At 56.7% G+C, this 27,807-nt stretch overlaps 1 protein-coding gene across 1 annotated transcript in view; it reads left to right on the top strand.

The window, feature by feature from the left end:
• ash1l (ash1 (absent, small, or homeotic)-like (Drosophila)) overlaps positions 1-22,435 on the top strand; it is a 255,851-nt gene extending 233,416 nt beyond the window's left edge. Inside the window, 8 exon segments of the mRNA XM_085978244.1 lie at positions 8-22; positions 24-120; positions 3,435-3,538; positions 3,540-3,602; positions 8,636-8,676; positions 11,634-11,675; positions 14,984-15,243; positions 17,984-22,435. Of these exon segments, the coding sequence (XP_085834370.1) occupies positions 8-22; positions 24-120; positions 3,435-3,538; positions 3,540-3,602; positions 8,636-8,676; positions 11,634-11,675; positions 14,984-15,243; positions 17,984-18,075 (714 nt within the window). The 3' untranslated portion in view covers positions 18,076-22,435.
• The last annotated feature ends 5,372 nt before the right edge of the window (positions 22,436-27,807 follow it).

The following is a 27,807-nucleotide window of genomic DNA, read 5'->3' as shown; positions in this document are numbered from 1 at the left end:
CCCATCGAGGCGGTTTTATCATATACGAGTTATTCAGGGTGCCACTGTACGAGATTATCCCTCTGGAGGCAGTGGTGGGGACCTGCTGCTGCGTGTTGGACCTCTACACATACTGTAAAGGTGAGTGACCGATTACTGCCAGCCTCCTTTGCATGCTGTTCCCTGACTGACCGGGGCAAGTGGTTTCAAGCCACTGCTAACAACTCCTTGGCACTGTCTATTAGACAGACACACATCAGCTCAAGGTAACATAGATTGCTCCCCCTCCCTACAGAGCAGCCCCTGGCTTCCACTCTGCACATAAGAACATAAGCACCAGGAGCAGGAGTCGGGCCATTCGGCCCTCAAACCTGCTCCCTCATTCAATAAGATCACGGCTGATCATCGACCTCAACTCCACTTTCCCGCCCCGATCCCCATATCCCTCGATTCCCCGAGAGTCCAAAATTCTCTCGATCTCAGCCTTGAATATACTCAACGACTGAGCCTCCACAGCCCTCTGGGGCAGAGAATTCCAAAGATTCACCGCCCTCTGAGTGAAGAAATTCCTCCTCATCTCAGTCCTCAATGGCCGACCCCTTATCCGGAGACTGTGACCCCTGGTTCTAGACTCTCCAGCCAGGGGGAAACAGCCTCTCAGCATCTTACCCTGTCAACCCCCCTCAGAATCTTGTATGTTTCAATGAGATCACCTCCCATTCTTCTAAACTCCAGAGAGTATCGGCCCATTCTACTCAACTCCCCCCCCCCCCCAACCCCAACTATTGTCCGAGTGTGAGCCCAGAACCCAATCTTGTCTTCACCCTGAGAGCACACTCGCACTTTCCAGCACCGCTCACTCAGTCGTGATCAGGGGCAGGAGCCCTGGCTGATTTTCCTATATACTGATGGAAGGCTCGAAGCAGATTGTAGCACGCTGACTGGAGCTCTGTTCGCACAGGCCGGGACTGAACCTGGCTCTTTACTGGCCTGCAGGACTCGTCTTGCTTCTTGCCTTATTGAGATCTGCTCTCTCTCTGGGGTTATCGGGGCAAAGCCTGTGTCTAAGTCATGTGTTTTTGTCGAGTCTGACGCTCCTTTACCGAGGTTTGGACACCAGTAATAAAAGCTGGTGCGGCAACAATTAGTTTTTACATCGAATGTACAGCACAGAAACAGAGCATTCGGCCCAACTGGTCCATGCCGGTGTTTCTGCTCCACACCAGCCCCCTCCCACCCCTCTTCATCTCACCCCATCAACACCAGCCCCCTCCCACCCCTCTTCATCTCACCCCATCAACACCAGCCTCCTCCCACCCCTCTTCATCTCACCCCATCAACACCAGCCCCCCTCCCACCGCTCTTCATCTCACCCCATCAACACCAGCCTCCTCCCACCCCTCTTCATCTCACCCCATCAACACCAGCCCCCTCCCACCGCTCTTCATCTCACCCCATCAACACCAGCCTCCTCCCACCCCTCTTCATCTCCCCCATCAACACCAGCCTCCTCCCACCCCTCTCCATCTCACCCCATCAACACCAGCCTCCTCCCACCCCTCTTCATCTCACCCCATCAACACCAGCCCCCTCCCACCCCTCTTCATCTCACCCCATCAACACCAGCCTCCTCCCACCCCTCTTCATCACCCCATCAACACCAGCCTCCTCCCACTCCTCTTCATCTCACCCCATCAACACCAGCCTCCTCCCACCCCTCTTCATCTCACCCCCCATCAGCACCAGCCTCCTCCCACCCCTCTTCATCTCACCCTATCAACACCAGCCTCCTCCCACCCCTCTTCATCTCACCCCATCAACACCAGCCTCCTCCCACCCCTCTTCATCTCCCCCATCAACACCAGCCCCCTCCCACCCCTCTTCATCTCACCCTATCAACACCAGCCTCCTCCCACCCTCTTCATCTCACCCCATCAACACCAGCCTCCTCCCACCCCTCTCATCATCTCCCCCATCAACACCAGCCTCCTCCCACCCCTCTTCATCTCACCCCATCAACACCAGCCTCCTCCCACCCCTCTTCATCTCACCCCGTCAACACCAGCCTCCTCCCGCCCCCCTCTCCATCTCACCCCATCAACACCAGCCTCCTCCCACCCTCTTCATCTCACCCCATCAACACCAGCCTCCTCCCACCCCTCTTCATCTCACCCCATCAACACCAGCCTCCTCCCACCCCTCTTCATCTCACCCCATCAACACCAGCCTCCTCCCACCCCTCTTCATCTCACCCCGTCAACACCAGCCTCCTCCCGCCCCCCTCTCCATCTCACCCCATCAACACCAGCCTCCTCCCACCCCTCTTCATCTCACCCCATCAACACCAGCCTCCTCCCACCCCTCTTCATCTCACCCCATCAACACCAGCCCCCTCCCACCCCTCTTCATCTCACCCCATCAACACCAGCCTCCTCCCACCCCTCTTCATCTCACCCCATCAACACCAGCCTCCTCCCACCCCTCTTCATCTCACCCCCATCCACACCAGCCTCCTCCCACCCCTCTTCATCTCCCCCCATCAACACCAGCCTCCTCCCACCCCTCTTCATCTCACCCTATCAACACCAGCCTCCTCCCACCCCTCTTCATCTCCCCCCATCAACACCAGCCCCCTCCCACCCCTCTTCATCTCACCCCATCAACACCAGCCTCCTCCCACCCCTCTTCATCTCACCCCATCAACACCAGCCTCCTCCCACCCCTCTTCATCTCACCCCATCAACACCAGCCTCCTCCCACCCCTCTTCATCTCACCCCATCAACACCAGCCTCCTCCCACCCCTCTTCATCTCACCCCATCAACACCAGCCTCCTCCCACCCCTCTTCATCTCCCCCCATCAACACCAGCCTCCTCCCACCCCTCTTCATCTCACCCCATCAACACCAGCCTCCTCCCACCCCTCTTCATCTCACCCCATCAACACCAGCCTCCTCCCACCCCTCTTCATCACACCCCATCAACACCAGCCTCCTCCCACCCCTCATCATCTCACCCCATCAACACCAGCCTCCTCCCACCCCCTCTTCACCTCACCCCATCAGCAGATCCTTCTATTCCTTTCTCCCTCATGTGTTTATCCGGCTTCCCCTTAATGCATCGATACGATTCGCCTTCAACCACCCCCTGTGGGTAGCGAGTTCCACATTCTCGCCACTCTCAGGGTGAAGAAGTTTCTCCTGAATTCCCTACTAACGGTTTGCACCATTTTTGTTTAACGTGTGACATTTGCACAAGGGGTTTGGAGAATTTCTTAAAAGGTAATGAGAAGTCGCCATTGAAAATCAGCAGAAATCGAACCCATTCCTGAGAAGACGTGTGAAACCCAGCCTTGCTCTTGACCGAGTTTTATTAGCGGGTCCGCTGCTTCTGATTGTGTGCTGGAGTCTGAATCCACACCGTTAGCCCTGGACATTGTTTTTGTCAATCCTTCAGGGAGGCCGAAGGGTGTTAAAGACCAGGATGTTTACATCTGCGATTATCGCCTGGACAAATCTGCGCACCTCTTCTACAAGATCCACCGGAACCGCTACCCCGTCTTGCACAAAGTCCTACGCATTCGATCACTTCCCCAAGAAACTGACGCCCAAACGAGATTTCTCTGTAAGTGTTGATGGCGGCATCGTGGTTGGGGGAGGGCGTGGAACGGCTCAGAAGGGGGTTGAATTTGCTTGAATGTAACTCCTTGTGTATGCCAGTGGAATGGCATCGCCTCGAGAGGGCAGGTGTCAGTCCGCAAGCAGCTGGTGAAGGGTAATCACTCAAGTGGCTGACGCAAGAGAACTACTAGGCACTTGGTCTAAGCGTTAAACAAAGCTTTAATCAACTGTTTTACAACATGGAGGTCTAGTTGTGTCCTTCACTAGTTCCTGTTAAAGAATGTCCTGAGCAAGCTGGGCCCGTGCCCGAGTATTTATACTCTCCCTGGACAGCGCCACCCGCAGGCCGCCCAGTATTATTTCATAAGTCTTTCTTTCATGAATGACTGATTGATGTCAGTGGCGAAGGTGGCGTTGTTCACAGTTGGTTTATTTTCCCTGGTGCGCGCACTGCCCTGGTGTGCGTTTAGTTGATACCCACCCTCCGCCCCTTCTCACGAGCTGCTCCTGAATGTTTAGCACGTTGCACCACACACAGGGGTGGTCCACCCTTCGACATTCCTCGAGAGCAGCGTGATTGGGGAATTCAGCCCCAGTCTTCCCGTCAGTAAACCGCACAAGAGCGAGCCAAATGGAAAGACACTGGCAGGAGAGAGCCAGGGTGGAGAGAACCGAAGCAAGGTCCTGGCAGGGCTGGCTGGGTCCAGAGAGGGAGGGTGGGTGGGGGCGGGCCCGGAGAGAGAGGGAGGGGTGGGCCTGGAAAGGGAGGGTGGCGGGGGTGGGCCCGGAGAGAGGGGGAGGGTGGGGCGGGGCCCGAGAGAGAGAGGGAGGGAGGGGCGGGCCCGGGGAGGGAGGGAGGGGCGGGCCCGGAGAGAGAGAGGGTGGGGGTGGGGCCCGGAGAGAGAGGGAGGGGCGGGCCCGCAGAGAGAGGGAGGGTGGGGCGGGGGCCCGGAGAGAGAGGGAGGGAGGGGGCGGGCCCGGGGAGGGAGGGAGGGGCGGGCCCGGAGAGAGAGAGAGGGTGGGGTGGGCCCGGAGAGAGAGGGAGGGAGGGGCGGGCCCGGAGAGAGAGGGAGGGAGGGGTGGGCCCGGAGAGAGAGGGAGGGTGGGGCGGGCCCGGAGAGAGAGAGAGGGAGGGGCGGGCCCGCAGAGAGAGGGAGGGTGGGGGCGGGCCCGTGAGAGAGAGGGAGGGAGGGGCGGGGGCCCGGAGAGAGAGGAGGGAGGGGCGGGCCCGAGAGAGAGGGAGGGTGGGGCGGGCCCGGAGAGAGAGGAGGGAGGGGCGGGCCCGGAGAGAGAGAGAGGGAGGGGTGGGCCCGGAGAGAGAGGGAGGGAGGGGTGGGCCCGGAGAGAGAGAGAGGGTGGGGTGGGCCCGGAGAGAGAGGAGGGAGGGTGGGCCCGAGAGAGAGAGAGGGAGGGGTGGGCCCGCAGAGAGAGGGAGGGTGGGGGCGGGCCCGGAGAGAGAGGAGGGAGGGGCGGGCCCGGGGAGGGAGGGAGGGGCGGGCCCGAGAGAGAGAGAGAGGGTGGGGTGGGCCCGGAGAGAGAGAGAGGGTGGGGTGGGCCCGGAGAGAGAGAGAGGGTGGGGCGGGCCCGGAGAGAGAGGGGCAGGCCGGAGAGAGAGAGAGGGTGGGGTGGGCCCGGAGAGAGAGGAGGGTGGGGCGGGCCCGGAGAGAGAGAGGGAGGGGCGGGCCCGGAGAGAGAGAGAGGGTGGGGTGGGCCCGGAGAGAGAGAGAGGGTGGGGTGGGCCCGGAGAGAGAGAGAGGGAGGGGCGGCCCAGAGAGAGAGGGGCAGGCCCGGAGAGAGAGGGAGGGAGGGGCGGGCCGGAGAGAGAGGGGCAGGCCCGGAGAGAGAGGAGGGAGGGGCGGGCCCGAGGAGAGGGAGGGGGCAGGCCCGGAGAGAGAGGGAGGGAGGGGCGGGCCCGGAGAGAGAGGGGCAGGCCCGGAGAGAGAGGGAGGGAGGGGCGGGCCCAGAGAGAGAGGGGCAGGCCCGGAGAGAGAGGGAGGGGAGGGGCGGGCCCGGAGAGAGAGAGAGGGGTGGGGCGGGCCCGGAGAGAGAGGGAGGGAGGGGCGGGCCCGGAGAGAGAGAGAGAGGGTGGGGCGGGCCCGGAGAGAGAGGGAGGGAGGGGTGGGCCCGGAGAGAGAGAGAGGGTGGGGTGGGCCCGGAGAGAGAGGAGGGAGGGGTGGGCCCGGAGAGAGAGGGAGGGGTGGGCCCGGAGAGAGAGGGAGGGAGGGGCGGGCCCGGGGAGAGAGAGGAGGGAGGGGCGGGGCCCGGAGAGAGAGGGAGGGAGGGGCGGCCCGGAGAGAGAGAGGAGGGAGGGCGGGCCCGGAGAGAGAGAGAGGGAGGGAGGGGTGGGCCCGGAGAGAGAGAGGGAGGGGCGGGCCCGGAGAGAGAGAGAGGGAGGGAGGGTGGGCCCGGAGAGGAGAGAGGGAGGGGCGGGGCCCGGAGAGAGAGAGAGGGAGGGGCGGACCCGGGGAGAGAGAGAGGAAGGGGGCGGGGCCCGGAGAGAGAGGGAGCGAGGGGCGGGCCCGGAGAGAGAGGAGGGAGGAGGGGCGGGCCCGGAGAGAGAGAGGGAGGGCGGGCCCGGAGAGAGAGAGGGAGGGAGGGGTGGGCCCGGAGAGAGAGAGGGAGGGAGGGGTGGGCCCGGAGAGAGAGAGAGGGGAGGGGGCGGGGCCCGGAGAGAGAGAGAGGGAGGGGCGGGCCCGGGGAGAGAGAGAGGAAGGGGCGGGCCCGGAGAGAGAGGGAGCGAGGGGCGGGCCCGGAGAGAGAGGGAGGGAGGGGTGGGCCCGGGGAGGGAGGGAGGGAGGGGCGGGCCCGGGTGAGGGCAGTGGGGTGGGCCCCGGAGAGGGAGGGAGGGGCGGGCCTGGAGAGGGGGGGAGGGAGGGTGGCGGGGGCGGGCCTGGAGAAGGAGGGAGGGAGGGTGGTGGGGCGGGCCCGGGGAGGAAGGGAGGGTGGCGGGGTGGGCCCAGGGAGGGAGGGAGGATGTTGGGGCGGGGCGTGCCCGGTGAGGGAGGGAGGGAGGGGCAGGCACGGGGAGGGAGGGAGGGTGGGTGGGGCGGGCCCAGGGAGGGAGGGTGGGGTTTGCCCGGATAGGGGGGGAGGGAGGGTGGTGGGGCGGGCCCGGGGGAGGGAGGGGAGGGAGGGTGGCGGGGCGGGCCCGGAGAGGGAGGGAGGGAGGGCGGTGGGGCCCGGGGAGGGAGGGAGGGCGGTGGGCCTGGGGTGAGAGGGAGGGAGGGAGGGTGGTGGGGCAGGCCCGGGGAGGGAGGGTGGGGCGGGCCCGGGGAGGGAGGGTGGGGTGGGCCCGGAGAGGGGGGAGGGAGGGTGGCGGGGCGGGCCTGGAGAATGGGGAGGGTGCAGTTGCCAGGGCGAGTGCCATTGGAGAGATGTAATCCCAGTACACAAGACCCATAATCTGCAAGGTGTAAATATTAGTTCCTGGGCTAGGTGTTGTTTGCATTCTGTCAGTTTTTATTGTGCCGATTTAACAACCGAACTGGGAGTCACAGAAGGTCATATTGTCAAAGTTAGTACCTCCGCTCACCTGGTAACCAGGGTTACGGAGGAAATGGGCCTATTTACTTCAATAATCTAATCATTTGATACCCTGGTCTCTTGTATGCTGGACTAACGAGGGTTCCTATATTCCATTTCTGTGATCTTCCTATACAAGAACATAAGAAATAGGAGCAGGAATCGGCCACTTGGCCCCTCGAGCCTGCCCCGTTAGAGAAGTCGTTTTCCCCGTGGCTAAAATGAACCAATGGGTGAGTCATTAAACATATTGGAGCAGGAAGATCCCAGGTTCAGTGCACAGGCTGGGCTGAATCATATGTGAAATAGAATCTCTACCCATCCCATTACTGGCTGCACCGACCGCCAATCTTAGCCACCTTAGTGGTGCAGTTAGCTGTCGGAAACGTGTGAAATGTTGTCTCCTCTAATGGACCCACTGCTTAAACTCGGGCCCCTACTGTGGGACGGCAGGAGTACCCCCAATCCAAGGTCTGTGCCGAATGAAGGGAGGCTCAGCCGGTGGCAGCAGGCTGAGGCTACGGCTGGACCACGGATTCATCCGTGACCCCTCCCCGTCACACCAGTAACGGTCACTTGAATCAGGTACTGGAGGTTGTCCATACTCGTGGCACCTGCACCACAGGATGTGCCGGTACCCAGAGCGAGGGTCGGGGCGATGGAGCGGAGCGAGGGTCGGGGCGATGGAGCGGAGCGAGGGTCGGGGGCGATGGAGCGGAGCGAGGGTCGGGGCGATGGAGCGGAGCGAGGGTCGGGGCGATGGAGCGGAGCGAGGGTCGGGGGCGATGGAGCGGAGCGAGGGTCGGGGCGATGGAGCGGAGCGAGGGTCGGGGCGATGGAGCGGAGCGAGGGTCGGGGCGATGGAGCGGAGCGAGGGTCGGGGCGATGGAGCGGAGCGAGGGTCGGGGCGATGGAGCGGAGCGAGGGTCGGGGCGATGGAGCGGAGCGAGGGTCGGGGCGATGGAGCGGAGCGAGGGTCGGGGGCGATGGAGCGGAGCGAGGGTCGGGGCGATGGAGCGGAGCGAGGGTCGGGGCGATGGAGCGGAGCGAGGGTCGGGGCGATGGAGCGGAGCGAGGGTCGGGGCGATGGAGCGGAGCGAGGGTCGGGGCGATGGAGCGGAGCGAGGGTCGGGGCGATGGAGCGGAGCGAGGGTCGGGGCGATGGAGCGGAGCGAGGGTCGGGGCGATTGGAGCGGAGCGAGGGGGCGGAGCGAGGGTCGGGGCGATGGAGCGGAGCGAGGTCGGGGCGATGGAGCGGAGCGAGGGTCGGGGCGATGGAGCGGAGCCGAGGGTCGGGGCGATGGAGCGGAGCGGGGAGCGGCGGGGGTCGGGGCGATGGAGCGGAGCGGGGGTCGGGGCGATGGAGCGGAGCGAGGGTCGGGGCGATGGAGCGGAGACGAGGGTCGGGCTGCGATTGACGTGGGTGGAGTGTGATCGATTTTCACTGTACAGTTGTGCATTACGCTTTTTGAAACAAAATATGCTTTTATTTTTCTTTTGTTTTCTTTCCATTAGCCTCACTACGTACCAGAAAATTACAAGAGGAATGGAGGACGGTGAGTTTCATTTGGTGCCAGTCTGATGTTTAACTGGTTGTACTCTTCGTTCTGTTATCAGTAGCGGGATTGACTCTAACCCTTTGAGGCCTTCAGTCTATACCAGCCAAACAATGAACCTGCGTCCCTGGACTAGGGAGAGGAGAACCAATTAGCCAGGGATCCCGCTCCTGACCCTGATGCCAGGTGCAGCCATCGAATGAGATTGGGTTCGGGCCGGGCTGTGATGCCCTTCACGGCCCTGCCTACACTGTTTGGATTCTCACACGGAGACTGACCAATTAGGCAACGGTGCCAGAGGGCACCGCCATCCCACTGAGAGTCAGCCTCTTCAGGAGCAAAAGAGGGCAAAGAAAAAACTCAGTCTTAAAATCTGATTGCACATGGCGCGCACTGATCAGTACTCAAAGGGTTAATCGGCCGGTTCTGTGCAGATTGAATGTGCACTGCACCGTACTTGGGAGTGGGGCAGAGAAGGGTGTCTTTTAAAGTTAGAATTTTGTTTTCTCCCAGTTTTTAATGCCCCTTCCCAGCAGACTGCGGCTTGCTGTGGTCAGCAAGCAAAAGGAGTGATTCAGAGCACAATGGTTCCCAGCCCATTCCCACTGCGTTCTGCATAGTGACCTCTACCTGCTGACTTGCCCGAGAACTGATGAAACTCGCACCCAACTGAGGGTCGTCAAGTTTATTTAGAACCCCACCCACCCCTCCTTTCCACAGCCAACAGAGTGGGAGGGTGGGGGGTGCAGCCTGCTGCCACGCCTGTGCCCACTATCACTCTTGTAGCAGTCACTAGAATGTGCGCAAGAGGCTACCCCCCCCTTTTCCCTTTCCACTTTGCTCCCCGTGCAGGTGTCGGGCGAGGAGCGGATCGCCGCTACCGAGCCGGGAATGCCGCCTGCAGACGCGCGCCACCTGGTTTCACGTGCCGTGGAGCGTCGGTGCCCTTGGGTCCCCCCCCCCCCCCCCCCCCCTCCCCCCCCAAACAAGCAGAGGAGAGTGAGCGAAGTTAAAACGGTTAATCGTTGGGCAGTCGATTAAAGGCGAAGGGCACTTGGGAAAAGGCAGACGGTGTGGGAAGTTGCAGCCCTCCTGCCGGGAAAACGTTTCACCGTTACGAGGTTCGAGGGGTGGTCGTAATTTTCCCACTTTGATATCTGTCGCGGGGTCAGAAACGGCCCTGGTTCAGAACACCACGCTTAGACTGAGGGATTCGCAGGATGAGGTTCCGACGGAGAGAAGGGAATGAGGGTATTGGTCTCCGATCAGAGGGATATTTTGAGCTAGATTATTTATCTGAATAATTTGGAAACTAGCAGCAAATGGAACAGGAAAAGACCGAAAGGATTTTTTAAAAAAATAAATAACATTGGGGTGGAATGGCAACTGGGGCTTGTGGCTAATGGCGGTTGCACTGTCGGTGGTGAGTTAGCCGATCCCCGGGCAGGAGGAAAGCAAGGGGGGCCCCAGCACCCCTGATGCGGAGAGGCGGAATGGGAGCTCGGTTTCACCATCCGGTGACAAGTTGCTGGCAGATGTGTGTGTGTGCGTGTGTGTGCATGGACTTCGTGAGGGGGAGGATCGAGCTCAGCTGTGAAGCCCCTGATAGTCGAACGCCCCACACTCTCTGTCCAGGGTCAGATGTGAGGAATGGGCCCTTGGGTGAGGTAGTTGGGGGGGTTGGGGAAAGACTGAGACACATGGGGCGACGGAGAGATGATTCAAGCACAGTATCGGGACCGTTCGTTCCTACTGCTCCAGTGAGCCAGAGCAGCGGTGTTCCACCTCGCCTCCTCTGCTTGGCTGAATGGAGTCAGAAGAAGCAGGAGATTGTTGAGGGAGGGATGCCAGCCTTTCAACTAACAGCTGTAACCGTTTATAATTGTTTCAGAAATGGAGCTGTGACTGGGCAGGGGGTCAGGGAGAGGAGCAGGCGTTACTCAAAACCATCGCAGAATGGGGGATGTCAGTGTGACTCATCTTCCCTTTTAAATTACTTTTAAAACACTCCAGTAATTGTTTATACAGAATACTGTTAATTCTATATACCGTAAACCTTCGAGTATCATACCTACATTTCTTCCCCTCTCCCCTTAAAAAAAAAAATGAGGAAGGGGTGCATATTATACATGAGTACTAAAATATATTGAAACCATTTCATAAAGTGGGACGGGGGAGTTTGTTCTATGCACAGGGCGTATTACACTCAAAGATTTACGGTAGTTTAAAAAGTTACTGTTTAGTTTTAAGGTTTTTTTTTTTTTGATTTATCCTCGCAAACTGAAGGAAAGAGGAGCTGCAATTCTCCAGAAGGCTGCACGTCGTGATCGCGCCGGCGTTGCGGCCGGCTCCCGTCAGGAGACTTGCGACTTTCCTTTCCCAACGGTGCTGCATTTCCAGTTCAGGAGTGCAGGGACAGCACTCGGCGGGGGGGATGAGCGATGCGCGATCCAAACAGTCATTAAAACTACGCAGCTGTACAATGTGGGATGGGTCGTCTCCCCCCTCCCCCCCCCTCCCAGCCTGCTGAGGGTTGGGGGTGTAAGGTGACGGGCAGCAGGGAGCAGTTATCCTTTAGGGTGAGCTTGAATTCCCCTTCCCCTCCCCACACTTGGTTCCCATTTTGAGCTCGACATGCACTCGTTGGGCAAGTTCCACCAGTTCTCACCCAAGCTGTTTAGTTAGTGCACTCCGGGAGCCCTCAGGCGTGTTGTGTTCTTTCACGTTTCGGGGGTGGGTGAGGGGGCCCAGGAGGCTGGAGTCTGCCCGGCGGGGAGTGAGCGGGCACCGTTCCGGCCCTCCAGGAACCCATCTCACAGCAGCTCAGTTTGGAACGCTGTTCGCTCGTCGCCTACTGTTGCTGTTGGAGAGCGGTGCACAGTTCTCTGATATCAGCTGATTCAGAAACACCGACGTTTCCACTGATACTGGGTGATTTTTATTTCCCTTCATCTTAGACTTTGCTGCACTCCCACCTACCAAACAGCCTTAACCAAGATGTGAGTAAAGACATTAGTGGCTAAATAAGTGAATGAGTGACTGACTGATTCATTTCAGAAGATTTTCATAATATCTGTGCATGTGTGCGTCTATTTTAATTTGGGACTTAAAGTTCTTGAGATGTTGTTCACAGAAACGCGGATGTTATTGCAATAATACTGGATATAATGCAGAAGGTCAGGGCATCGCCTTCCAGCTTAGCATGAACATGCTGGCAACAAGACTTGAGATCTCGCAGTACCTTGAAATTAGACCCTTCATTTAAATTGGGTGTGGGAAGCAGTCTGTCCGTTCCCCCCTCCCCTCCCTCCCCGCCCCGGGAGCTGTGTACTGTCTGTCTGTCCCCTCCCCGCCCCGGGAGCTGTGTACCGTCTGTCCGTCCCCTCCCCTCCCTCCCCGGGAGCTGTGTACCGCCTGTCCGTTCCCCTCCCCTCCCTCCCCACCCCGGGAGCTGTGTACCGCCTGTCCGTTCCCCTCTCCCCGGGAGCTGTGTACCGCCTGTCCGTTCCCCCCTCCCCGGGAGCTGTGTACCGCCTGTCCGTTCCCCCTCCCCTCCCTCCCCGCCCCGGGAGCTGTGTACCGCCTGTCCGTTCCCCCCTCCCCGGGAGCTGTGTACCGCCTGTCCGTTCCCCCCTCCCCGGGAGCTGTGTACCGCCTGTCCGTTCCCCCTCCCCTCCCTCCCCGCCCCGGGAGCTGTGTACCGCCTGTCCGTTCCCCCCTCCCCGGGAGCTGTGTACCGTCTGTCCGTTCCCCCCTCCCCTCCCCGGGAGCTGTGTACCGCCTGTCCGTTCCCCCCTCCCCGGGAGCTGTGTACCGCCTGTCCGTTCCCCCCTCCCCGGGAGCTGTGTACCGCCTGTCCGTTCCCCCCTCCCCTCCCCGGGAGCTGTGTACCGTCTGTCCGTTCTCCCCTCCCCGGGAGCTGTGTACCGTCTGTCCGTTCCCCCCCCCCCCCCTCCCCGGGAGCTGTGTACCGTCTGTCCGTTCCCCCCCCCCCCCCTCCCCGGGAGCTGTGTACCGTCTGTCCGCCCCCACCCCCCTCCCCTCCACTCCCCGCCCCGGGAGCTGTGTACCGCCTGTCCGTCCCCTCCCCGCCCCTCCCCTCCCTCCCCGGGAGCTGTGTACTGTCTGTCCGTCCCCCCCTCCCCGGGAGCTGTGTACCGTCTGTCCGTCCCCTCCCTCCCTCCCTCCCCGCCCCGGGAGCTGTGTACCGCCTGTCCGTTCCCCCCTCCCCGGGAGCTGTGTACCGCCTGTCCGTTCCCCCCTCCCCTCCCCGGGAGCTGTGTACCGTCTGTCCGTTCCCCCCTCCACTCCCCTCCCCGGGAGCTGTGTACCGTCTGTCCGTTCCCCCCCCCCCCCCCTCCCCGGGAGCTGTGTACCGTCTGTCCGTTCCCCCCCCCCCCCCCTCCCCGGGAGCTGTGTACCGTCTGTCCGCCCCCTCCCCCCTCCCCTCCACTCCCCGCCCCGGGAGCTGTGTACCGCCTGTCCGTCCCCTCCCCGCCCCTCCCCTCCCTCCCCGGGAGCTGTGTACTGTCTGTCCGTCCCCCCCTCCCCGGGAGCTGTGTACCGTCTGTCCGTCCCCTCCCTCCCTCCCTCCCCGCCCCGGGAGCTGTGTACCGTCTGTCCGTCCCCTCCCTCCCTCCCTCCCCGCCCCGGGAGCTGTGTACCGTCTGTCCGTCCCCTCCCTCCCTCCCTCCCCGCCCCGGGAGCTGTGTACCGTCTGTCCGTTCCCCCCTCCCCGGGAGCTGTGTACCGTCTGTCCGTTCCCCCCTCCCCTCCCCGGGAGCTGTGTACCGTCTGTCCGTTCCCCCCTCCCCCCCCCTCCCCGGGAGCTGTGTACCGTCTGTCCGTTCCCCCCTCCCCTCCCCTCCCCGGGAGCAGTGTACCGTCTGTCCGTTCCCCCCTCCACTCCCCTCCCCGGGAGCTGTGTACCGTCTGTCCGTTCCCCCCTCCCCTCCCCTCCCCGGGAGCTGTGTACCGTCTGTCCGTTCCCCCCTCCACTCCCCTCCCCGGGAGCTGTGTACCGTCTGTCCGTTTCCCCCTCCCCTCCCCGGGAGCTGTGTACCGCCTGTCCGTTCCCCCCTCCCCGCCCCGGGAGCTGTGTACCGCATGTCCGTTTCCCCCCTCCCCGCCCCGGGAGCTGTGTACCATCTGTCCGTTCCCCCCTCCCCGCCCCGGGAGCTGTGTACCGTCTGTCCGTTCCCCCCTCCCCGGGAGCTGTGTACCGCCTGTCCGTTCCCCCCTCCCCGGGAGCTGTGTACCGCCTGTCCGTTCCCCCCTCCCCGGGAGCTGTGTACCGTCTGTCCGTTCCCCCCCTCCCCGCCCCGCCCCGCCCCGGGAGCTGTGTACCGTCTGTCCGTTCCCCCCTCCCCGGGAGCTGTGTACCGTCTGTCCGTTCCTCCCTCCACTCCCCGCCCCGGGAGCTGTGTACCGTCTGTCCGTTCCCCCGCTCCCCGCCCCGGGAGCTGTGTACCGTCTGTCCGTTCCTCCCTCCACTCCCCGCCCCGGGAGCTGTGTACCGTCTGTCCGTTCCCCCCTCCCCGGGAGCTGTGTACCGTCTGTCCGTTCCCCCCTCCCCGCCCCGGGAGCTGTGTACCGTCTGTCCGTTCCCCCCTCCCCGGGAGCTGTGTACCGTTCAACCACCCCCCTTCCCCCCACACACACACACAGGAGCTCTGTACCCTGTCATTTTCTGGAGTCACAGAATGGGAACAGACGTTGAGTTTTGTTTATTCGGTCGCTGTAATCCAGGGACCACCTTCGCAGTGTGAGACATGAGGCATGCGGGGATTGCAAGACATGTGCATTAAAAGTGATTCTGCTTCCCCAATACCTTTCAAAAGGGAATTGGATAAATACTGGAAGGGGGACAAATTCACATAGCTATGGGGGAAAGGGCAGGGGGGAGTGGGGCGAATCGGGGAGCTCTTTCAAAGAGCCGGCACAGGCACGATGGGCCGAATGGCCTCCTCCTGTGCTGTATCATTCAATGATTCTAACACGGGCACCTCTCCCTTCAAACTGTGGGAAAGGTTTAAGCCTGTGTGTTCAAATATTCTAAAATGGCGAGACCTTGGAGTAAAAGTATTAAACTTCGAAACTCTGCACATGTGTGCGTGATTTGTCCAGTGAGTCACACAGCAGCAAATAGAGCAAGGTGTAGTGTCCGTCACTACAAGAGCAGATCTGTGCATGTGTTGTGTCTTGAATATTATCAACTGCAAAGCTGATGTTTGTGGACCTGCAACAAAATGTCAAGTGTTTTCCTTTTTACTTCTGTTTTTTTGGTGGGGGGGGAAATAAACAACAGGTCATCGTGGAAAACCGAACGGACAAAAGTGCACTGCAAGGAGGTGGTTCAGGAGGAAGATCTGCCGCCCCCCATCATCGAGGACATGTCGACCGCCCAAGAACAGCCAGCTGCCGAGATGCCACACCTGGAGGAGCAAGAGAGCGAGAGCAGCAGCGCTCCGAAGGCAGACTGCAGCCCAGAGGAGAAGCAGAGAGTGCAGAGAGAGAAACTCAACAAAATCCTGCTGAACTTGCTGGCCAAAATCCCAGGAAAGAACGGTGAGGCTTGGGTATTGGCACAAGCCGTTTCCCCAGCGGTGGAACGAAAGCGTCGCTCGGGGCAGTACACACACAGCCCTGGCGATAGGGGAGGGCTCCGGTGCAGTGACCGGGGCCGGCGCTGAGTTAGTCGCGCACGGCACGACCTCTACCTCTGCCTCTGCACTGAAGGGGAAAACGTCCTGCTCCCCATCGCAGTCCAGTGGCTTGTACTGCTGGGAATGTGTAGGAGGTCAGGGTTGGCTTTGCATCTCCCTTTAGCCCAGCAGAGTCAAAATGTCTGCTCTCGTGTAGGCTCACGGGCAAAGAGCAGTTACTGGGATAAAGCACCAGAGAGCTGCCATGGCCCTTGGAACTGTACTCGCAGCAAGCGAGAGCAGGTGGGAAAGGGAACTCCAGTGTAGAGTGGAGTTATGTCTGCCTCCAATCTCGACTGTTGACCATAAGTTCACAGATGGGCAATAAATGCTGGCTTGCCGGTGACGCTCATATCCCCAGAATGAATTTTTTTTAAATCTTATCGCTGTCTTACTTTTGGCCATCTCTCCCGTCTTCTATTAACCAAAAAGGCAGGCAGGCAGGGGGGAGGCAGTTCCCAGGGCTCCGCCAGTGGTCCCCAATTGTGCATGCGAGCGCCTGTGGCCGTGGGGAGCTTGCATTCAGCAACAACAGGAATAACATGCGTTTATATAGCGCCATTAACCTAGTAAAATGTGGCAGAAGGTCGGGGTCCGTCCTGCAGTCACCTGACCTCTTACCTTTGTGGCAATTCTAAAACTTCGATTAAAAATCGATCACCTGTATCATGGAGTTGAGGAGATTAAAAAAGACTTACGCAGCATGATACGATCTGGAACGCGCTGCCTGAAAGGGCGGTGGGAGCAGATTCAATAATGACTCTCAACGGGAATTGGAGAAATACTTGAAAAGGAGAAATTTGCAGGGTTGCGGGGAAAGAGCAGGGAGGGAGTGGGACTAATTGGAGAGCTCTTTCAAAGAACCGGCACAGGCTCGATGGGCCGAATGGCCTCCTCCTGTGCTGTGTGATTCTAATCTATTCTTATAATAATTAACCTTGTTACAGGAAACTTTTTTTTAATCCGGGACCGGCGTGGTGCCGGTTGATCAAAAAGTCCGGATTACAGAGAGGTATACTTACCAAGTTACGAGAGCCCCGTACACGGCCACAGGTGCAGGAGCCCCGGTTACACAGCCACAGGTGCAGGAGCCCCAGTTACATGGCCACAGGTGCAGGAGCCCCGGTTACCCGCCACTTGTGCAGGAGTCCGGGTTACCCGGCCACAGATCCAGGAGTCCCTGTTGCACGGCCACAGGTGCAGGAGCCCCGGTTACCCGCCACTTGTGCAGGAGTCCGGGTTACACGGCCACAGATGCAGGAGTCCCTGTTGCACGGCCACAGGTGCAGGAGCCCGGGTTACACGGCCACAGATGCAGGAGTCCCTGTTGCACGGCCACAGGTGCAGGAGCCCCGGTTACACGCCACTTGTGCAGGAGTCCGGGTTACACGGCCACAGATGCAGGAGTCCCTGTTGCACGGCCACAGGTGCAGGAGCCCCGGTTACCCGCCACTTGTGCAGGAGTCCGGGTTACACGGCCACAGATGCAGGAGTCCCTGTTGCACGGCCACAGGTGCAGGAACCCCGGTTACCCGCCACTTGTGCAGGAGTCCGGGTTACACGGCCACAGATGCAGGAGTCCCGGTTACCCGCCACTTGTGCAGGAGTCCGGGTTACACGGCCACAGATGCAGGAGTCCCTGTTGCACGGCCACAGGTGCAGGAACCCCGGTTACCCGCCACTTGTGCAGGAGTCCGGGTTACACGGCCACAGATGCAGGAGTCCCGGTTACACGCCACTTGTGCAGGAGTCCGGGTTACACGGCCACAGATGCAGGAGTCCCTGTTGCACGGCCACAGGTGCAGGAGCCCGGGTTACACGGCCACAGATGCAGGAGTCCCTGTTGCACGGCCACAGGTGCAGGAACCCCGGTTACCCGCCACTTGTGCAGGAGTCCGGGTTACACGGCCACAGGTGCAGGAGTCCCTGTTGCACGGCCACAGGTGCAGGAGCCCCGGTTACCCGCCACTTGTGCAGGAGTCCGGGTTACACGGCCACAGATGCAGGAGTCCCTGTTGCACGGCCACAGGTGCAGGAACCCCGGTTACCCGCCACTTGTGCAGGAGTCCGGGTTACACGGCCACAGATGCAGGAGTCCCGGTTACCCGCCACTTGTGCAGGAGTCCGGGTTACACGGCCACAGATGCAGGAGTCCCTGTTGCACGGCCACAGGTGCAGGAGCCCGGGTTACACGGCCACAGATGCAGGAGTCCCTGTTGCACAGCCACAGGTGCAGGAGCCCCGGTTACACGCCACTTGTGCAGGAGTCCGGGTTACACGGCCACAGATGCAGGAGTCCCTGTTGCACGGCCACAGGTGCAGGAGCCCCGGTTACCCGCCACTTGTGCAGGAGTCCGGGTTACACGGCCACAGATCCAGGAGTCCCTGTTGCACAGTCACAGGTGCAGGAACCCCGGTTACACGGCCACAGATCCAGGAACCCCGGTTACACGGCCACTAATATATAGTAAAACTTACCTGAACCTACTCCTGAATTCTGCCGGTTATTTTGAATGAATGCGAATGAAATGGTTTAATGAGCCTACGCATTGCTAAACGGCGCTGAGCAACTGAATTGTTCTTTTGGTTTGTGTGCATTCTAGCTATCGATGTGACCTACCTGTTGGAAGAAGGTTCGGGGAGACGGCTGCGTAGACGCACACTAATGTTAACCGAGAGTAGCTTCAGGAAGTGATGCACACCCGTGGGAAAGAGCCTTTCCTGTGTTGGAAATCCTGCCGTCCGCCCTGTCCTATTGCGTCCTGACAGCGAGAGAGAGAGTCGGGGGGATCGGATCCCCACCCACCCACCCCCGCCCCCCCACCCTCCACTCCCAAGCTCTCTGATTTAAACCATTACAAATAGGACAGGAGGGCGAAGAAGAAACTGACAAATTGAAAACAGTTAGCACTTGGACGCAGTGGGCCAGCCAGTGCTCCTGCTGTCGACCTGCCGTGCTCTTGCAGTGTGTATGTGTGCGTGCGCGCGCGCGCCCACGTGTTGCGGCGCTCCTCGTGTTAACTTCGGGGGCCCGTTTAGTTCAGTGGTCCTTTGGCACGAGGCAGCCCGAAAAACTTTTTTTTGAGGGGGTTGGGGTGGGCGGGGGGGGAGGTGGGCGCGCGATATTGCAGTTGCCAAACTGCCACCCACGAAGTGGAGGGAGGTGGCGTCTAATCGAACTGTTAATACACGAGCGGCAGATCATTTTTTTTTTTTTAAAAACAAACAAGGACTGAACTCCATTTCTGTTCCTGTTCTTTGATTGTATGTGTGAATTCACCAGTGTGATTGTCATACGGTTTGTCCAGAGTGTGTATATATATGTATATGGAGCAAGAGGAGGAGGAGACGGCTGGTAAACAAGGCGGCGGGGTGGGGTGGGGTAGTTTACAATCCAAGCCCACTTTTTGCACTCGCTCTGAGCGATGAAGGCAGCCAGTGCGCTGGCCCAGTAGCCTACTATGGTACATGCTTGGAAAATGTCATGCACACCCTCCCAACCACCCTTGAGCAGCAACAGAAATAAATAGCAATTAATAAGTGGAGGGGGGGGGGGGGGGATGGAAACCTGCAGTTAAAAAGGACATGAGTGGATTGGGAGACTGATTAATAGCACTTAAAGTGTCTTTGTGGGGGGGGGGGGGGGGGGGCAAACGAATGCGATCTTTGGTTTTTAGTTTTTCTTAATTCATCGAGGACGTTTGGAGATGTCATTGCTGTTGTTCTAAGCTGTGCGTCTGATGTGCTGTGCAAAGGGGGAAAAAAAAATTCACACACACACACACAAGCCCACATAAATAAACCCCCCCTCCCTCCCCACCCACCCCGAGGTTCGCACAGAAGGGCATCCTTGGGGAAGCGGATTCTGCTGGGACTGATGGCGGCGCACTGGAGACGTCGAGATTAACGGTGACCCCACTCGAGGGCAGTCTGTAAGAGCTCGCAGTAAGTTGTGCTTCCAGTACTTTGGCAAAGGGGGAAGGAGGTGAAAGAACAAAGCACCAAAGAGTTTTTTTTTTTAATCGAGTGATCTGTGAATAAAGTAACTTGGTCCCATATTAAGATGTGCGAGGTTACCATGTCACCCGAGGGATTGGCTCTTAATTAGAACCGCACTGTGATGAGAAGGCTGGTGTTTCTCTCGACTCTGTTAAGAGGAGAGTGTTTGGAACAAGGCGAGCAGTCGGCCCATCAAGCCCGCTCCTTCCACAGTCCAGGCGTGACTACCCGCCCCCCCCTAATAGTGAGCTCTTCTCCCTGCCCCCTTCCCAACCCAACATCTCTCTTTTTTTAATTGGCCCAGGATCGAGCGCTTTGTTCCGCCTCATTTCCTGCCCGCTCGCTGCCCACATCTTCCCTTCAACACTTTAAACGGGTCCCGAACTGTGTCGCTAAACTGGGACTTCTAATCCCAGGTATAGTTAGGCAAGCTGTTCCTTACTATTTCCCCACCCCCCAAATAAACATTGGTAAACAATGAGAACAAAGGAGTAGACATAACTTGGATCGTAGGAGCTGTCCGCTACCCTTTCCCCTCATTCCTGTCCCTCTTAGCCATTTCTTATTGCTGAATTCTCAAGCTGCAGTTGGCATTTTTTGTTTAAATCATAGAATGATACAGCACAGGAGGCCATTCGGCCCATCGAGTCTGTGCCGGCTCTCTCTCAGTTAGTCCCACTCCCGGCTCTTTCCTCACATCCCTGCAATTTTTTTCTCCTTCAAGTATTTATCCAATTCCCTTTTGAAGGCTCCTATTGAATCTGTATCCACCGCCCTATCAGGCAGCGCTTTCCAAACCCTAACCACTCGCTGTGTTAAAAAGTCTTTCCTCAGGTCGCCTCTGGCGCTTTAAATTACACTTGATTGTTCTCCCCTCTTCCCCAACCCACCCCCTTCATCCCAATCCTTTGTTGTGTTCTGACCTCCAGTTAGCAAGTCCCCAGAATCTGATCACATCTACTTGTGGCAAATAGATCTGGCCATGGGATCATGTGCATTTTAAACCTTAAAACAGAAGTGTATGGTTTGTAACTCCTATTTCCTGGCGACAGCCAGCAGTCTGAGAGCGACTGTACCCAGGCCCCCGTCTATGCCGCCTTGACCAGAAAGCAAGGTGCAGAAGCCCTGTGCGTTCTCTCTTTTACTCCGTTCAGCATTCTCCTCTCCACACCCCCCCCCCCACCCGACGGCTGTAACTGTAACTGTCATGAGAATCTCTCTCCACGAAGTTCAAGCATACAATGCCACAGCCTGTTTCAGTTCTGAGTCGCAGGACTAGAGCTCACCAGAGCATCATCAGACGTGCCCGTGGCCACCGCGCCAAAGTCACCGATCCCAGCTTTGCAATCTCAGTCAATAGCCACTCACCCAGGGATTGCCCGAGGGAGTGGAGGAACTGGGCCAGGAGATCTCTTCTCACACTCTTGTTGGTTCAGCGGGTTGACGAGAGGAACAGCGTAGACCAGGACATTTGGACAGCTCACCGTCCTGACCAAGGAAAGCGCTACAAACAGTGGTTGTGTGGCGGGGGGGGTGGTGGGAGAGGAGAAAGAGACTGAAGATTGATCATCAGGTTAACCACTTGTACAGAGGCCAAATGAAAATGAATTTTAACTGAGAATCGACTGTGTGAACCTATCGGGAAGCTGCCGTCAACGAGCATCTCCTGAGGTACCTTCACTTGTGTGTCCTGCAACCGACTCCACGTGTAACATCAAAGTCACCAAAGTCTGCTTCCCTGAGTGGGGCCAGTGTGAAAACTTCTCTCTTTTTAAAAAAAAAACTGAAATAAAAGTTAAGACAGGAGAGAAAAAACAAACGAAAGGAAAGCCACTACGTAAAATGAAGAGCAGTATTCAAAATAAAAAAAGTATTTGTTGTGAAGTAGAAACCATTCGCGTAGAAGTAATAATAAAGACACTACGTCTGTGTTCTGTCGAACTGTACAGTGTAGTACCTTCCCCTTCCCCCTTTTTAACTAAAAAAATGTTTTAAAAATGAAAAAAAAAATGGCTTTGCTTTGTCCGTACGTAAGCTTATGCAGTCCCGCCCCCTTGACATCCTTTTAAAATAAGTAATTAAAAAAAACACAAAAATTTACTATGTGCCAATGTGTACATATCGGTTGTGTGGTTGTCAGCAATACTGTCGTCACATGTTCCTTTTAACATGGACCAACACTGTCCTGATGTACAAATGCATTGCGTCAATCTCAGCGGAACGTGTTCCATCCCATTCCCCCCCCCCCCACCCCGCCTTTTTTTGTGTCTCAAGCGAAGAAGAGAAGAAAAAAAAAACCTTTGAGATCGTATTTTATTAAAAAAAAAACGAAAAAAGAGAAAGATTGTTTTGACTATTTTCTTACTGCAAAGCAACACTGTACAGTAGCAGAGAAAAAAATCGAGTATGTGATACTCAACTCATCATTGATAGGAGTTTTGACAGGTCTGTAATATTTTCATTTGTCTCCTTGGACATTTCATTCTTGGTAATAGTGTTAAACACTAAGGGAAAAAAAAATAAACAAAAAAAAAATTTATATATGTAGAAGGCACACTATGTCTGCCATTTTCTTTCCTGAAAGACTAAATCATGTTTTAGACAATCAGTGGTTAGGTAATGCCATTTTTATTTCCTCCTCCTCCTCCTCTTCCTCTCTCTCCTTCCCTCCCCCCGTTCCCCTTTCCCCCCTTCCTCCTTACTGGCATAGAAAGTGATGACAGGTTTTTTTTTAATGTTTTTTTTTTCTTTGCGTTATTTTTAAAAAAAAAATTACAAAAAACAAAGTCACGGAATCGCTGTTTAAAAGCACTACATTATTGCAAATAGATATAACTATAGTCTGCATGGGTGTAGGCAGTGTGATTGTTTGCTGAAAAAAATGCTGCTAATATATTTACTTTTTACAGAAGCATATCTAATAGATAATTGTTTTGACTTTAATCTTTGTAAATTATGTATTACGAATTTTAACGTTGGATGTAATTGCATAAAGACGCTTGTATCTCAACTTGAGAAAGTCTAGTATTAAATGGAGAAACTGTTTTTTTTCTTAATCATGTTTTGTGGGTTTTTTTCTGTGACTTAAAACGCAAAAGTCTCGCCGTGTGGAGTGCTTCGCCTCGGCTGCTCCCCTGGGCGCGTAGTCTGTGATGAGCCTGTCGACGCCCTGCAAGAGTGCACGTGGGCCGCCCTCCCCGATGCACAGTTAGTAAATGTATTTCCCAGATGTGGTGCAGAGCCTTGAGGACCAGGGAGGTCACGCGTACTATCCCCAGCATTGGAGGTAGCGACATTCCAATGCCAGGGTTGCCACTCCTGATCACTGTCTCGCGAGGCCGGTTGAGAAGTGCGTATGTGGACATTGGGTGAGGTTGAAGCTTGGCTGTGATCCCCCTCCTTCCCATCGTCGGCCGGACTGCCCCGCGCTCATGGTATCGGCTCTCGGGTGAAGAACCACCTGCCCGTGGGTGGTGGCAGTTCCGTAGAACTGTGCCCGGCAACAGTCGGCATCTTCAGGAGGGAGGAAGATTTCTTTTGGGAGGACCTTCTGGAAAAACGGTAGCACTGGTGGACCCTGAAGGCCATCTGCCCAGGTTACTGACCAACCCCTTCTCTCCCCACTGTCGTCTTCATCGCTTGAACTGCTCCTAATCAGCTGCATCCGACTCTTCAACTCGGCACTTTCATCTTGCTGGCCTGAGTTTCTTCCAGCTTTTAAAGAGTTAACGGGTTCGTAGACATGCAACGGATTTCAAGCACAGAAGGCCCTTCTCTACTCTCACGCCAAGAAGGACTGCTTAGAGTACAGAAATCCCAACACTGGTTAGTCCCTCTTGATGCATAGCGCTGAAAATGGCTCCCGTGGCAAAGCTAACGCGAATTGGCTGTCCCGTACGCACTTCAAAAGTACGCTGTTGGTTGCAAGGTGCTTTGGGAAGTCCTAAGGATATACAGGAAACTCTTTGGTATCCAGGACCAGCGTGTTGCCGGTTGATTAAAAATTCCGGATGATGGAGAGGGTTATCTACTGAGGCTATTTTTAACAAAGAAAAATTTTTAAAAATCAAGAAATGTGCAGTATATAGTAATTGGGTACTCACCTACAGAATGTTGTGTTAAATGGATGGTGGAAGATGCTTGATTAAGTACAGTACTGCCAGTTGAGGGTAATGCAATGCAGTGACTACCAGCAGCGTGGGAGACACACAGTACTCCTGTAAAATGGCAGATCAGAAGAGACTACCAGCAGCGTGGGAGACACACAGTACCCCTGTAAAATGGCAGATCAGAAGAGACTACCAGCAGCGTGGGAGACACACAGTACCCCTGTAAAATGGCAGATCAGAAGAGACTACCAGCAACGTGGGAGACGCACAGTACCCCTGTAAAATGGCAGATCAGAAGAGACTACCAGCAGCATGGGAGACACACAGTACCCCTGTAAAATGGCAGATCAGAAGAGACTACCAGCAGCGTGGGAGACACACAGTACCCCTGTAAAATGGCAGATCAGAAGAGACTACCAGCAGCGCTGAAGAGTCAGACTCCTGTTACAGGGGTATTGAGGTGTTCTGACTTCCGACAGCGCCAAGAAGCCGAGTAGTGGAAATTTGGAGAACTACCCCCACTGACTAACTCGGCCACCGCGGGAGACTCGGACTCGGCAACATTGCCGGTTATTGAGGTGTTTTCGGAGTGAGGATTTTGCCGGTTAATAGAGCATTCTGGATATTTAGTTGCCGTTTAAACGAGAGTTTCCTGTGTTAAGGATGCTGTGTAAATGTATTTGTTCCTCCCAAAAAGACATTGTGCTGACCTGCTGGTGTCCAGGCTGCCCAGCAGCACAGGAAAACTTCGTACCAAGTGTGATTTTTTGATGGTAAGGAGTTCTTTGCCGACGAGGTTAAGAGACCGAAAAGAAAAGGTTGAAAACAGTCAACAGTTGATGAAAGTCTTGCCTGGCACCGGAGTCCCAAGTTTGGCGAGCGTTGGAAGAATAGTTCTTTTTCAGAACAATCGCACCTTTCAGGCAGGGTTCAGACACTTGACTCGTGGCACAAGCAAGATTGGCTGCTGCTATTATAATCCCGCCGGACATTCCATGTCATCAGCACCTTCCATTCATGGTTCAGCCTGTTCAACCGTAGGGAGGCGATTACCATCACTCCTTGGGCTAAAGAAACTGGCCTGTCCCCCTGAGATGTTTGTAGGGCAATCTATCAGAAGTAGAATTTTTCTATCTTGTTATCCACAAGGCCATAGGCCAGTGACTTCCACTCCCAATAAGTTGGTACGTGTAAGAGAATGGGAGGATTCACTCGATCATCAGTCTCAAGCAGCTGAACAAGGTCTCGAGGAAAAATCCAAGTAATCGTCACTGCCTGCAATCATTGCTGTACGTTTGCAACTCGAGGGATTTAGTGTGTGGCCCAAGCTTGCCGGCGAGGGCCTTGGAGTACTGTGCACAGTTTTGGTCTCCTTATCTAAGGAAGGATATACTTGCCTTGGAGGCGGTGCAACGAAGGTTCACTAGATTGATTCCTGGGATGAGAGGGCTGTCCTATGATGAGAGGTTGTGTAGAATGGGCCGATACTCTCTGGAGTTTAGAAGAATGAGAGGTGATCTCTTTGAAACATACAAGGTTCTGAAGGGGATTGACCGGGTAGATGCTGAGAGCTGTTTCCCCCTGGCTGGAGAGTCTAGAACCAGGGGTCACAGTCTCAGGATAAGGGGTAGCCCATTTAAGACTGAGATGAGGAGGAATTTCTTCACTCAGAGGGCGGTGAATCTTTGGAATTCTCTGCCCCAGAGGGCTGTGGATGCTCAGTCATTGAGTATATTCAAGGCTGAGATTGATAGATTTTTGGACTCTAGCGGAATCGAGGGATATGGGGATCGGGCGGGAAAGTGGAGTTGAGGTCGATGATCAGCCGCAATCTTATTGAATGGTGGAGCAGGCTCGAGGGGCCATATGGCCTACTCCTGATTCTTATGTAGCTATCTACACTTCAAACAAGGTAACCCGCCTGCGTTCACAAGCCCATTAGTCCACTGTTAACTTTGATTTTCAGCTTGATCTTGTGTCAGCCTGTCAACTCTGAGTTCTTCCGTCCAAAAGGAGCTTACAGCCTCTCCCATCACGGCATCCATTAACAATTCCAGGATTTCTCCAGTCCCTCCCCTACCTGGAGCCCATTCCACATGTTGATCACTCTTCCTGACATCTGTCCCGAATCCGGTGTCAGCCTGAGGTAGCTCAGTGGGAAGAACTCTCGCCTCCAAGTCAGACGGTCGTGGGTTCAAGTTGAACTGCAAGAGACCCAAGCACAAAATCCAGGCTGACTCTCCCACTGCAGTACTGAGGGAGCGCCGCACTGTCGGAGGGGTGGTACTGAGGGAGCGCCGCACTGTCGGAGGGGTAGTACTGAGGGAGCGCCGCACTGTCGGAGGGGCAGTACTGAGGGAGCGCCGCACTGTCGGAGGGGCAGTGCTGAGGGAGCGCCGCACTGTCGGAGGGGCAGTGCTGAGGGAGCGCCGCACTGTCGGAGGGGCAGTGCTGAGGGAGTGCCGCACTGTCGGAGGGGCGGTACTGAGGGAGCGCCGCACTGTCGGAGGGGCAGTGCTGAGGGAGCGCCGCACTGTCGGAGGGGCAGTGCTGAGGGAGTGCCGCACTGTCGGAGGGGGCAGTGCTGAGGGAGCGCCGCAATGTCGGACAGGCAGTACTGAGGGAGCCCTGCACTGTCGGAGGGGCAGTACTGAGGGAGCGCCGCACTGTTGGAGGGGCAGTACTGAGGGAGTGCCACACTGTTGGAGGGGCAGTACTGAGGGAGCCCTGCACTGTCGGAGGGGCAGTACTGAGGGAGCGCCGCACTGTTGGAGGGGCAGTACTGAGGGAGTGCCACACTGTTGGAGGGGCAGTACTGAGGGAGCGCCGCACTGTTGGAGGGGCAGTACTGAGGGAGTGCCACACTGTTGGAGGGGCAGTACTGTCGGAGGTGCCGTCTTTCGGATGAGACGTTAAATCGAGGTCCCGTCTGCGCTCTCAGGTGGACGTAAAAGATCCCATGGCACTATTTTGAAGAAGAGCATGGGGAGTTCTCACCGGTGTCCTGGCCAATATTTATCACTTTGCTGTTTGTGGGAGCTTGCTGTGCACAAATTGGCTGCCGCGTTTCCCACATTACAACAGTGACTGCACTTCAAAAAAGTACTTCATTGGCTGTAAAGCGCTTTGGGATGTCCGGTGGTCGTGAAAGGCGCTGGAGAAATGCAAGCCTTTTTTAAAGAAGTTTCTTCTGAATTCCCTATTGGATTTCTTGGTGACTATCTTATATCGATGGCCTCTCTCGTTATGCTCTTTCCCTTATGCAACTTTTGAACAAATGTGCTTCCCACAGGGGTCATTGAATGGTAATCGGGAGCAGAAACCCGAGCTGGTTCTTTCCCCTCCCCTCGCCCCAATCCCACCTGAGGCCATTTGGATCATCCTGTGAGCAGCTAACTCTGCAAAGACTGACTCGTCCTTCCCGGCTTGGCCACTGCGGGTACTGCATTCACCCGCACAGTCACTAAGGGAGTTCAGTACACACTTCCCTTGTAAGGAACAAAAGCCCCGCACTGCTGCCTACAGTCACTGCTTGGGGCTTCCACCAATGTGGGAACCGCAGGTTCCTAAAAATATTTTTTTTTTAAATAACTGCAAATATGAAACTCTGCCACTGCTTGCAGCACATGTGGTAAAGGCAAGTATTCAGTGACCTTTCAGGCGTGGTGAAGTAAGCACTCAAAGGCTGTTTGTTCTTCTAAAGAATGGCGGCTTATGTTAAAGTGTCGGGGATGAGTTCAGGCTTGAAGCCATACAAGGACTGGGGATTGGATAACTGCTATAAGCCACTAGAACACTTTTGGCGGATTATAAAATACCTGAATCCCTCGATCTAACTGCACCCTTGTAATCCTTGTCTGCCGCTGTCCTTCATTTTGTGTGTTAACTGCAATCCTAAAATATTTGTGTTCCCCTCCCCCCCCCCCCCCCCCCCCGCTCGTTTTCCAGGGCTTTGAGGGTAGAGGTGAGAAGAGAGAAATGCGTGACTGAGACAACAGGTACCGAGGAGATACAGAGAGGAACTGCCACAGAGGCGAGACCTAACGGGTGCCGAGGCGATGGAAGGGAGCAGAGGTTGATGTAGACTAGCGAGCTTCAAAGAAACTAGCTCTATAGAACTGAAGGCAGAGAGATGAGCAAAGGAATGAACAATGTAAAGAGTAAGCAACAGCAAGATGAAGTAGCTTATGCAGGAAGCCACGCACGACACAGTGAGTTGAAATGAATACTCGGCGAAATGTCAGATTGAGAAAGTGACCTGCCTCTCCCAATAACTCAAAGTCTATTAATAGTGAGTTGTCACGTTTCTAGCCACTCCC

This window comes from Somniosus microcephalus, unplaced genomic scaffold (assembly GCF_052327205.1).
Source record: "Somniosus microcephalus isolate GS21.2 unplaced genomic scaffold, FLI_Smic_1.0 unresolved_chr7, whole genome shotgun sequence".
NCBI lineage: Eukaryota > Metazoa > Chordata > Chondrichthyes > Squaliformes > Somniosidae > Somniosus > Somniosus microcephalus.
This window is presented reverse-complemented; position numbering and strand designations above follow the sequence as displayed.